The following is a 12,469-nucleotide window of genomic DNA, read 5'->3' on the forward strand; positions in this document are numbered from 1 at the left end:
CCGCCAGGCCAAGTTCCAAAAAGTTATCCTCTCTGCTTTTCTGTCGATGGAGGCAAAATCCTTTAAAACAGGCCACACAGAGCAAATGCACTTGAGCTTGATGCTGTGGGAGGCACGTGACCGCTGACGCCGGCCGGGTCCGCGCTCGGGGTTTGGAGGGGGAAGGCTCTTTTTGTTGTTGTATTGGCCGTTCTGGAACTGTGATGTGCAGAGGCTTGCAGTACTGCTGCGGTCAATGCAACATGCTGAAGCGCACACTTTCATTCAGCCGTGCATGTGGTGACACACTATGAGTGGACACATGATGATATCGCTTATGCACATTTTCACTCACATCACATGTCCATGACTCTTTTTTGACAGTGCCGCAATGACTTTGATGTGATATATGAGAGTTTTAATATGGCTTATTCGTAAATGTTTTCATGCATGAGAAAGTACTAATGTGGCTACTGTGCCGTTATTAAAAAAAGATCAAAGATCACTGTGAAAATGATTTTTCTAAGTTGTAAATGAAACAAAGATGGAATTTGATGTATTATTCAAGGTTACCTGATGCTCCTTTGTTATTATTTGTGAAATTTACCAGCAATTTCTGAATGAAAAAAAAAATGTTTTTCAGTGCATCATTATTTTTGAAACATGTTGGTATGGAAGAAAAGTTTAAAATTAAGTTCAGAAAAAGAGGAAATAGAGGTTGTTGCTCTTTTATATTCCAGGAGGATTATTTAATATAATTACAGTATTTCAAAATGTCTCGGAGGAGGAGATTACTGATATTTTTCATTTTGAAAAGTCATTTATTTTATCAGAAATTATGTAAAAGCGGTAAAATCGTGAAATATTATTACAATTTCAAATAACTGTTTTCTATTTGATAATATCGTAAAACGTAATTTATTTCTTTGCTGCAAAGCTGAATTTTCAGCATCATTACTCCAGTCTCCTTCAGAAATGATTCTAATATGCTGACTTGCTGCTCAAAAAACATTTCTGATTATTATCAACGTTGAAAAACAGTTGTGCTGCTTCATAGTTTTGTGGAAACTGATAAAAAAAAAAATTCAGGATGAATAGAAAGTTCAAAAGAACAGCATTTATTTGAAATAGAAATCTTTGTAACATTATAAATGTCTTTACCGTCACTTTTGACCAATTGAATGCATCCTTTCTGAATAAAAGTATTAATTTCTTTTTAATTTTAAAATAAACGACAGAAACTTTGTCATTTTGATACAGTGCTCAAATGTGAATTTAAGACAGAATAACAGAATAAGTGGTGCAGCAGTAGCTGTGGTGCTCACGTGGGTCACACTGGTTTGTGTCTGGGCTGCAACATGTCAACAAATGTCCTGGATAAGGTTAAAGGTTACATGTCAGTGAGCTCGAGTCCTCTCAGAGTCAGACGGTGGTGGCCATTCTCACGCGCGAGTTCACAGATGGCAAATGAGCCAATCTCTCAGGCTGCAAAACACAGAAAACCAGTCTGTAAACACAAAAGAGTCGTCCCCTCTCAATGACTCTGAGCTGAAGCGGAGTACCTGCTGATGTCTGTACGCAGGCGGTGGTCTCAGTCTGGCTCTCAGCAGACGATGAGGGTTCAGAGTAGACTGAGAGATGACGGCCTGAAGAGATGAGAAAGACACTTCAGAGAACATGAAGAACAGGCTCACAGTAACACAAAACAGCCTCTTTTACCTTCTCCGCCGCTCTCGATACAGGATACCTGGGGATTCGATCTGATGAGGAAAAGAGTCATTGAACAGATTCATTTATTAGTTCAGATTGAATAATCTGCAAATGCAACACACATCTGTGACTGCCAGGGTTATTATTGGTTAATACTGAAAATAAATAAATAAAACCATTGCTTGAATTAAAATAAACCTATTTTTGTTATATGTAAAATAAGAAAATATAATATTAAAAAAACTTAGGATAGCTAAAACTAATTTAACCAAAACGTAATAAAAACTATTTAAAGATATTAAAATACACACACACACAACAAAAATAATAAAACTTTTAACAAAAATGAAAGCAGATAATATAAAAATTAATTTAATTTTAAATATTAACAAAAAAATATAATAGTGTATCATTTATACTAAAATAACAACACATTATTTTATTTATTATTTTATTAAGGCAGCAAATTGCTATTATTTTGTAACCAGAAACAAATACAGCTATACTAATGAACTATAATTTAATTAATTAATTTTACTACATTTTTATAACTACATTCTACTACATAATATACTATACTTTATAATTTTGTTATTCTAATTATTAATATTAATAAATGAAGCTATTTATTGAACACTGCTGTATTTTTTTCATTATACTATTTATAAAAGCAATGGCTTATAAGCACTTTGCATAAAGGTCTTAAATACCATGTTGGCATTTATTTTTGCAGTTCAATAATTCTGAAATTCAATGTTTATTTTACTCGATATCTGAAAACATAAATTTATCATTATGTATTGACTGGCTGTAGATTTTGGAGATTTATATACTTAGGTATCAATTGATCAACATCTACATTTATGCATTTGGGAGAGATTTAATCTATCGTGACTTAAAGGCATATTGTTCCAAACCTGTATGAGTTTCTTTCTTTTGTTGAACATAAAGGAAGATATTTTTGAAGAATGTTAATAATCAAGCAGTTGCTGGTAGCCATATGGAAAAAAAATACTATTAAAGTCAATGGTCATCATTCTTCAAAACATCTTTTTTTGTGTGTTTGGAACAACTTGAGGGTGAGTAAATGATGACAGATGATTTTCATTGTTTAGCCACTACTGTGTTACCTGGGAATTGAACCTATGACATTGGCGTTGCAGGCATCATGCTATACTAATTGAGCTTTAGACAGTTGGAGGAAGCATCACTCACCACGTCTTCCGCAGTAGATGAAGGCCAGCACAATGAGGAGGACGAGGAGAGCGCAGGGGATTCCAGCGGCGATACCAGCGATAGCAGCTCCACTGAGTCCAGCAGCTGGACAACACATCAACAACACAACCAGCTTTACCACACTTAAAGGAGACACTACGCTGTTCACTACGCTGTTGAAAAATTTGGTATCGGTAAGATTTTTTAATTTTAAAGAAATAATACTTCTATTTAGCAAGACATTTTAAACTCTTATAATATTTCTGTTTTGTAATAGCATTTTTAAGCATGGGTAAGCATAAGAGACTAAAAATCGTACTGATCCCAAACGTTTGAACAGTAGTGTATATTTGTAGTATGCATTTTTTCCTGAAGGCCATTTATAAATGTGTATCTGTATTAAAACAGTCATAATTTAGTTTTTCCTGATCCTTAAAATTAAAAAGGCATTTTTTTGGCTGATTTTCCCCTAAGACTTTTATGTAACTGGCCTGTTCACATGGAAAATGAGCAACAAGGCTTAGTTGCACAAACACACAGACTCAGGTTTGCTTTTGGGCTGATGTATTTTTTAATTGCTCTATTCTGCTTAAAAAGCTGCATCCCACTGTGACAGGTTCATTAAAGAATCAGGGCAGAAATAAGCTGTTAGACCTTTTTTACGGTTTAATTTCAATCAATGGTATTTTTGGACTAAAGAGTTGTTGAAGACAAGTTTTTTTGTTTTGTTTTTATCTCAGAAGATCAAGAAAAGCTTGATTCCTGATGATATGAGCCCTTTAAAGCTTTTTCAGATTTTCTCGTCACCTGGTCCGATCCGATGTTGCTCAGACTGTTCTCCTGCGGTTCTGCCGGCTTTAGGGAGGATTCTAAAGTAGTATGTGGATTCTGGGTTGAGTCCTGAGACGGTGGAGGCTCTGGCAGAGGCCGGCTTTGATTGGATGGTGCGGAAGTCTGATGCGATGCTGAGTTTGGGTTGAGATGGGCTTGAGAGCTCTGGGCCCTTCATCTGGATATCAAAGCCTTAAAAATACAATGACACTTTTATTATGCACTGATATGCAAACTATTTGTAATTTATTATTCACAAGCAAAGCTTGAATGGAAGCAACACACGATTATTTGCATGTACCTGTAATAACAGAGGTGAGAGGAACGTCCCATGTTAGAGTCACTTCTGTTTGATCATTACTCAGGAAAACACTTGAATTTGAGATTTGAGGGCCTTAAATTAAAAAAAGATTGAAATTGCATATTCTGAGAATTGCATACATCAAGATGAACAGAGCTAAAAAAAAAACATGCACTAACTTTCAAACCATTTTAATTTTTAAGTCTCTTCTGCTCACCAAGGCTGCATTTATTTGATTAAGAATACAGTAAAAATGGTAATATATGTAATTTATTCCCATGATGCAAAGCTGGATTTTCAGCATCATGACCCCCAGTCGTCAGTGTCACACGATCCTTCAGAAATCATTCTAATATGTTGATTTTCTGCTCAAGAAGCATTTCAGATTATTATCAATGTTGAAAACAGATGCACTGCTTAATACTTTTATGGAAACGATGACTCTTAATTAATTCAACGCATTCCTGCTGAAAAAAAGCATTCATTTGTTTAAGAATAAAAAATCTTACTGACCCCAAACTTCTAAATAGTAGTGCAGGCAGACAAAACGTGCCTTAGTCAATATACAATTTGATTTGTTTGCATTTTATCAAGTTATTCCAGTAGTATAGAGTTTCAAAAGGTCAAAACCTATTATTGCTAATGATAATCTAGAATGGATCCATACCCAGCAGTGTAGTGTCCACAGTTTTGCTGCCGAGAGGGTTGATGGCAGTGCAGGTGTAGGTGTCGAGGTCTGTAGTGACATTAAAATCAGAAATAAACAGCTGAGTTGTGTTTGTACTAATCTGGTATTTGGGCCCAGTTTGCAAGTGGTTTCCGTCCTTGATCCAGTGCACAAGAGCTTGAGGTGTTGCTTCAGCAGAGCAATGAATCACAACCATCGTCTTTTCGTCTTGACTCATGCTTGTTAAAACTTCAGGGAGAAAATCCACAGGACCACCTGCAACATAATGCAATGAGACAAAGGTGCTGTTCCAATGCCTTACTGTCCTCAAAGCATCCTAACTGAAATGAATGATGTGAACAATTTGGAACATTCTATATAGGCAGCAACACAAATAGCACTTTTCAAAACAAAGCAAACTGTGTGGAACACAATCCCATAATGCATTGCAACACGCTAGGTGAAAAAAAAAAAAACTCAAGGTGGTGGATTAATATATAAATAATAAATCAATGCATAAATAAAACAAAAGAAAAAATACAAATAAATACAGAAAATAAATATACAAATCACAAAGAATAAAAAATATTATTCAGGCATTAATTATTTAAATTAAAAACAATTGCATTTGATTTATTAAGACTTTTATTTCTTTTATATTGAATTTCTGCAGGTTTGGGCCTACAAAGTGGATGAAGCAAAAGAAATGTTAATTATAAATGTTATACAATTTTAACCCACTATGTGTGTGCAATGTATTTTTAGGCTTATTGGAGTATCATGTATCTTAGCAACACACTTAAACCAAACATGCTTGCTATTATTGAAATCAAATCTATTTTTCTGTGCGCTTTTTGAACGACGCCTTTCAGCAAAGATGCTTTCCATGTACGAGAGGGATTTCTACAAATCTAAAATATACAAAATTTGAAATATAAATATTGTACTTGGTGTCTATATAATTTCCTTGCAAATTATTATTTTTTCTGAATATATTTACTATTATACTAAATAACTTTCACCATTAAATTACCCACAATTCCTCAGTTTGCAAATGGAATTAATTTGTAACGTAAGTACCAATATTTCAAATTCCAGTAAGAAACAGAACATGACTTACGAGGAATGACACTGCACTGTGTCTGAATTAGAGGATGTTCAGCTTTACAGATGATTTCTCGGCCATTTAAGCTCTGAATGTCATTTATAGTCATACTGTAATTGCCGTATCCACTGGCATTCATGCTCAGGCCGGGAAAGGACACCTGTGCTTCTGGAGCGCCGCCTGGCCACAGACAGAGGAACTGTAGCGCTGCGCCTCCATTCACAGCCTGCACCGAACACAGCGGCTCACCCCTGGGAAACTCTAACATGATGGAAAGAAGAGGAGAAATAAAAGCTTCTAAAACCCTGTTAACTGTGGTAAAAAATGCACATAGCCTTGTCAAACCCTGTCAGCAGAAAAATATCAAGAGAACATTTACAGGATGCACAACATCCTAACATGCTGGTATTCCCTTATTTTGCTTACAAAAGGATATTTGCAAACTCCTACCATAGACAATTATAGTGACGTTTCTCTGAAGTGTCGCCTCAGTTCTGGTGTTCATCATCACACAGGTATATATGCCGCTTTGACTCGTCTTAACATTGGTGAGATGGACTGTTCCTGTTGAAGACGTTGCAATGGACTCGCCATTGAAAAACCATGTGGCAGAGGGGGGCGGTTCACCCTCGGCCTGACAGGAGAGGAACAGAGACTCTCCCGAAACAAAGACTGCTTTTGTGGGACTGACTTTGAGAACTGGCATATCAGGTCCATCTAAAGGCAGCCGAAGAGGGAAAATAAGATGTCGGAAATGAAACGAGCTACTGTTGGGAAAGACTCTTAAAGAAACAGTTCAGGCAAAAATGAAAATCTGCTGAAAATGTGCTCACCCTCAGGTCATTCAAGATGTAGATGAGTTTGTTTCTTTATCAGATTTGGAGAAATGTAGCATTCCATCGCTTGCTCAGCAATGGATGCTCTGCAGTGAATGGGTGCCGTCAGAATGAGAGTCCAAACAGCTGCTAAAAACATCACAATAATCCACACCACACCAGTTCATCGATTAACGTCTTGTGAAGCCAAAAGCTGTGTGTTTGTAAGAAACAAATCCATCTTTAAGACGTTTTCATCTTCAAACCATTGCTTCTGGCAAGTTCATAATCCATAATAACATTTCTTCCAGTGAAAAAGTCCATCTCCCGTTGTCCTCTAACATCAAAATCCACACGCATATTTGTTTAGAGCTGTTTTAGACTGTTTTGGCTTGTAATTGGTGCTTGATCTGTGCCGATATCTCTCCTGATTCAGAGCAGACCACTTTTTCAATATAGGAAACAATATTATGGACTCTATGGATATTTCAGCTAGAAGCAATGGACTGAAGTTAAAAACGTCTCGATGGATTTGTTTCTTACAAACGCACTGCTTTTCACTTTACAAGATGTTATCTGATGGATTGGAGTGGTGTGGATTACTGTGATGTTTTTATCAGCTGCTTGGACTCTCATTCTGACGGCACCCATTCATTGCAGAGGATCCACTGGTGAGAAAGTGACGGAATGCATTTCTCCAAATCTGATGAAGAAACAAACTCATCTACATCTCGGATGGCCAGAGGCTGAGTACATTTTCAGCAAATTTTCACTTTTGCCTGAACTATTCCTTTAAATGAATGTAATCATCATATACTCACACAGCACTGTGATGTTCCTGTGTTGCGTCTCAGAGCTGAACGGGTTGGTTAGTAATACAGTGTAGCGGCCCGTATCGCTCCTGCTGGGCTGGTTTATTATGAGGTTCTTCCCGCTGATGGAATAATGAGATCCATTTCTTAACTGGAGTCCATTAAAGAACCACCGCACCTCTTTGGCCTCCCCTTGCATTGTGCTGTAATACAAGGTAAACCTCACTTCACCCTCAATGGCGTTTCCTGGATCAGTGTGCAGGGATACATTCATGATGATATCTATTGAGAAAGAGAGGCAAGCAATCAGAGATACATGGAACTGAATGAATCACATTTTGCTACTTGCTACATCAAATGCTCTTATACACATGTGTCATGAGACAGGGAACAATAGCTAAATAATATATAAAAACAGTCCTTAGGATAAATGACAACAAAATCAAAAGTGCATTAAAATAATTGAGAAGTGACTTAATTTTATTCATGAATATATAATGAATATTCAATTATACTGCCCTGCTCTACATAGTAAGACTTTCATAATTACATTAAACAATAAGAAACATAATAAATGCTTAACATCATTAGTTCATGTACATGCCAGTGTTACTGTAGTATCTTTAAAATACTATTGTATTTTTTTTATTATAATTTGAATATTTGTTTTCATTTTAATTTTAGTTAAAGTTTTAGTCATTTTTTTTCTATATGTCTACATTGTTTTAATAATATTTTTTTCAGTTTTAGTTTTAGTTATTTAAGTACATCAAGTTAAACTAAAATAAAAATAAGAACTGTTACCTTGGCAACTGGTTGAAAAAAAAAAAACATTTCAACTTTATTTTATTTCAAGTTTTTTATGGTTTTAATTTTGGTAACCTATAATATTATATATAATAAGTACATGTGGCACATTTTAGTCATTTATTTCTCATACAAATGAATCACTGATTTTTCAATCAGTATATAGTGTTTGTGAATGATTCATTAATTAATTACCTGTTTTTAAAAATGCCAATACCATAAGAACAACATGGATGAGAAAAATAGAAAATAAGATGTTTTAAATGAACACTTATTTCACAAAACATTTACCCAATTCACAAAAAAAAAAATATATATATATATAAATATAACCTACTAGATATTGTAAATTGGCCAACCAGGAAAAGTTATAAATCAATACAGATATTAAAATAGCTAAATACCATCTTATTAATCTATCAATATAACTGTTACTGTACCATATACTAGTTTATAATGTGTTATCAATATACTCACCATAAACAAAGAGGTAAAATGTAGCGCTGACCTTTTCATCCCCGATATTATTCATTTCCACAGTGTATGTACCATTATAACGAAGTGACACGTTCATGAAGGTGAGGGATCCATTTAGTTCTGGTTTAAAAACGCCTGAAGCAACACCTGAAAGCGAGCTGTCACCAACGGTCCATTTAGCAACCAGCAGGCTTCCCTTAAACCACATCACCTCAGGCTGAGGGACACCAGTGTGAGACACACTAAGGGTCGCATTGGTGCCCACAAGAGCTTCAACGGATACGGGTCCCTTGGGTGAGATGCTCAGATAACATACATGACCTATGAAAGGGGAGGAAAAAGCAATAACTGATCATGCAAACCTCTCTGACATGATTTTAGGGTGGTTGCAAGCATGCACAAAGAGCATCTATGATTTTCTGGCCTCTATATGGCTTGGATCGCTTCAGTGTTAAGATGAATCCTGGCAGGATTTAAATAAACAACATTTACATCTAATTACTTTAATCACTACATGCAAATGTGATTTTTATGTTATACCAAAAGTGGGTAGGTGTTGAATTGGTACTCTCAAACAAAACACAAATGAACTAGATATTAGCTAAATAACTTTAGATATTATTATAGATATTAAGATAAAGATATTAGAGTGGCATTCATAAACTTTGTGTAAATAAGAATTTAAAATGGGGGGAAATATCATTATGAAATAAATATTTTTTTTTCTCACATACATGGACATAATTATTGGCACCCCTAGAAATTCTTATGAGTAAAATATCTCTGAAGTATATTCTCATTCATATTCACAATTTTGAGCACTCCAGGGTGATTATGAACATGAAATTATCCAGCCATGGCTTCCTGTTTCACAGAAATATAAATAGGAGGGAAAACAAAGCCCAGATTCCAAATTAATCATCCGTCACAATGAGAAAAATCAAATAATATATTTCTGATGTGCAGCAAAATTGAGCTTCACAAATTAGTGAAGTGGCTTTAAGAAAAGAGCTAGAGCAGTGAAAATTCCCATTTCCACCATCAGGGCAATAATTATGAATTTCCAATCAACATAAAATGTTACAAAACTGCCTGGAAGAGGACATGTGTCTATATCGTCCTAATACACGGTGAGAAGGAGAGTTTGAGTGGCTAAAGACTCTCCAAGGACCACAGCTGGAGAATTTCAGAAAATAGTTGAGTCTCGAGGTCTGAAAACCTTAAAATGGTCAAACAGCACCTACATCACCACATGTTGTTCAGGAGGGTTTCAAGAAAAATTATCCTAGCTCATCCCAAAACAATCTCCAGCATATTCAGTTATCAGACACAACTGGAACTTCAAATAGGACTGGCTTATATGGTCAGATGAAACTAAAATATGAGCTTTTGGTTTGGTGAACACAGGGATAAAAAGTACCCCATGTGTACAATGAAATATACTGCTGTATTTTTGATGTTGTGGGCCTATATTTCTGCTGGAGGTCCTGGACATCTTGTTTAGACACATGGCATCATGGATTCTATCAAATACCAACAGATAAAAAATCAATAAGTGACTGACTCTGTTAGAAATCTTATAATGGGCCATGTTTGGATCTTCCAACCAGACAATAATCCAAACACAAACCTCAAAAACAACACAAAAATGGGTCACTGAGCACAAAACCAAGCTTCTGCTGGCCATTCCAGTCCTCTGACCTGAACCCTGTAGAAAATGAGTGAGGTGAACTGAAGAGAAGAAGCACCAACATGGAGCTGTGAATCTGAAAGGTTGAAAAAAAGTATTGAATAAAAGGGTGCCGTTAATTGTGGCCAATGTGTATTAGAGAAAAACATTTATTTCATAATTATATTTCCCCCCATTTTAAATTCTTATTATCCAATGAAAGGTTAGATTTTTTAAATAAAAGATCAAAAGGATTAACAATGCAGATTAATTTCCACAGTCTTCTTTGTTCATATTTACCAAGGGTGCCAATAATTCTGACCACGTGTGTAGGCTAGGTTAACATGAATTTATACAGCATTTATTAATCTTAGTTAATATTAAGTTCAACATTACTAATACATTATTAAAATCAAAAGGTGTAGCCTATATGTTGTAACACGAACATTTGTTTTTCCCAAGTAACAATAACAAATTTTAATAAATGCTGCAAAACACATATTGTGCAGTGTTATGTTAGTTAATGCATTCATGATAACAAACGAGATCTTATTGTAAAGTTGTAGCCATAACTTTAATTGATCGTTGACTGACAAGTTTAGTCTGTTAAGGCATAAAAAGTAGCTTTTTATTGAAAAACTGACAGAATGATCATACCACACCACATATTAAATAATGATCCTTCAAATAATCTTAAGGTTTTACATGTAATTTTACATGAAATGGCAAATAATTGAGTCTTAACCATTCTTTTCAGTTTTTGTAACAGCAATGACATTCTATTTTAATTATGTTAAAGTCTGTAATTTACCATAAAATCAATAATAATTTTATGTTAAACGGTATAGAATATTTATAGGTTTGATTTTACTTACCAGCAATGAAGAACAAAAAAACTAAAGTCAAACTAAATAGCGTCTGCATTTCGCCAAACTCGAACTAAACCTGTAGGTCTGTCAGAGTTTTAATTTTGATGAAGAAGTCATATTCCTCTGATGAACAGGTGAGAAATCACTCCGTGCAGGTGAGCTTTACCTGGACAAAACATCCCATCAGTCACTTCAGATCAATCGATAACATATATAAACCTCTATTCTGTTCCTGTATACTCAGAAATACAAATGCTGCTTTTGATTTCACTTACAAGAGTAGTTTGCTCTGCATTGCACTGCAAGAACACAGGAGTGGGCGGGGCTTAGAGTCCTGCTTTTAAAGGTGTAGCCGAGTTGGTGAACTGCAGATTTTGCCATTATTTACTTGTTCCAAACCGGTATTACACCAGTTCACGATTATTCCATAATTTAGTAAAATGACTAAAACGCCATTGTGTTTCACTGTAGAAAGGATTAAACATGCAGGTTTAGAACAACGTGGTAGTGAGAAAATAATGACAGTATTTTTGACGAACAACACATTAAACTGTACAAATAATAATAAAAAAATTCTTATACATATTATAGTGATGGCAGCAGATTTTCTTTTATGTCAGGTAATAATCCGAGCAATTATTAGACTTAAAAGAGTTGTTCTTAATAAGACTTACAATAAAGACAATAAAATTTTTTAAAGTTTTAAAGTTATTTATTTTATTTCACCCCTTCAACCAATGTCTTGAAACATCTGAATATATGAGGAAGCCTAAGGTTAAAAGTGTGATTTCTAGACCTGTAAAAAGATTTAAAAAAAATATATAATTATATTTATAGAAATTTTGAGTACAAAATATTTTTAAAAAATCCTTGTACAGTAAAGCAGGAACAATTGAAAAAAGTCACTAGGCCTTTGAATATTGTTGTGGAAAATTGAGACTTTTTTTTTTGAGAACGTCTGACTTAAATTTTAGATTTGGTGGCCAAAAAATAAAAAAACGAATGTTTATGTATGCATGTGTGGGTGTATATATATATATATATATACATATATTCTCCTCATTCAGTGCTGAAAGATTATAAAAACTGTCGTTAGAATGCCTTTGAAGAGTAACCAGACACTGAAAGAGAATCGAGATGAGAGATAAAGAAGAGAAGTGACCCACTGTGAGATTACCTGACGTCTTCATTCAGCAGAGCCCACATGGTTCC

General features: G+C 34.9%; 1 protein-coding gene across 2 annotated transcripts; it reads right to left on the reverse strand.

The window, feature by feature from the left end:
- Positions 1-1,076: 1,076 nt before the first annotated feature.
- vsig10l (V-set and immunoglobulin domain containing 10 like) lies at positions 1,077-11,568 on the reverse strand. 2 transcript variants are annotated; one of them, XM_079444619.1, is made up of 13 exons: positions 11,533-11,568; positions 11,264-11,423; positions 8,720-9,040; positions 7,445-7,717; positions 6,259-6,525; positions 5,824-6,069; positions 4,704-4,979; positions 4,037-4,129; positions 3,712-3,927; positions 2,905-3,009; positions 1,699-1,739; positions 1,542-1,625; positions 1,079-1,464 (listed from the first exon to the last, which is right to left on the reverse strand). In XM_079444619.1, the coding sequence occupies exons 2-13, from the start codon at positions 11,310-11,312 to the stop codon at positions 1,402-1,404; spliced, it is 2,034 nt and encodes a 677-aa protein (XP_079300745.1). In that variant the 5' UTR covers positions 11,313-11,423; positions 11,533-11,568; the 3' UTR covers positions 1,079-1,401. The 2 variants fall into 2 exon arrangements, 1 of the variants encoding a protein (XP_079300745.1); XR_013785663.1 differs by lacking the exon at positions 11,533-11,568 and having other exon boundaries at positions 1,077-1,464; positions 1,542-1,645; positions 11,264-11,528.
- Between the last annotated feature and the right edge of the window lie 901 nt (positions 11,569-12,469).

The sequence above is a fragment of the Barbus barbus genome (genome assembly GCF_936440315.1).
Source record: "Barbus barbus genome assembly, chromosome: 21".
Lineage (NCBI taxonomy): Eukaryota > Metazoa > Chordata > Actinopteri > Cypriniformes > Cyprinidae > Barbus > Barbus barbus.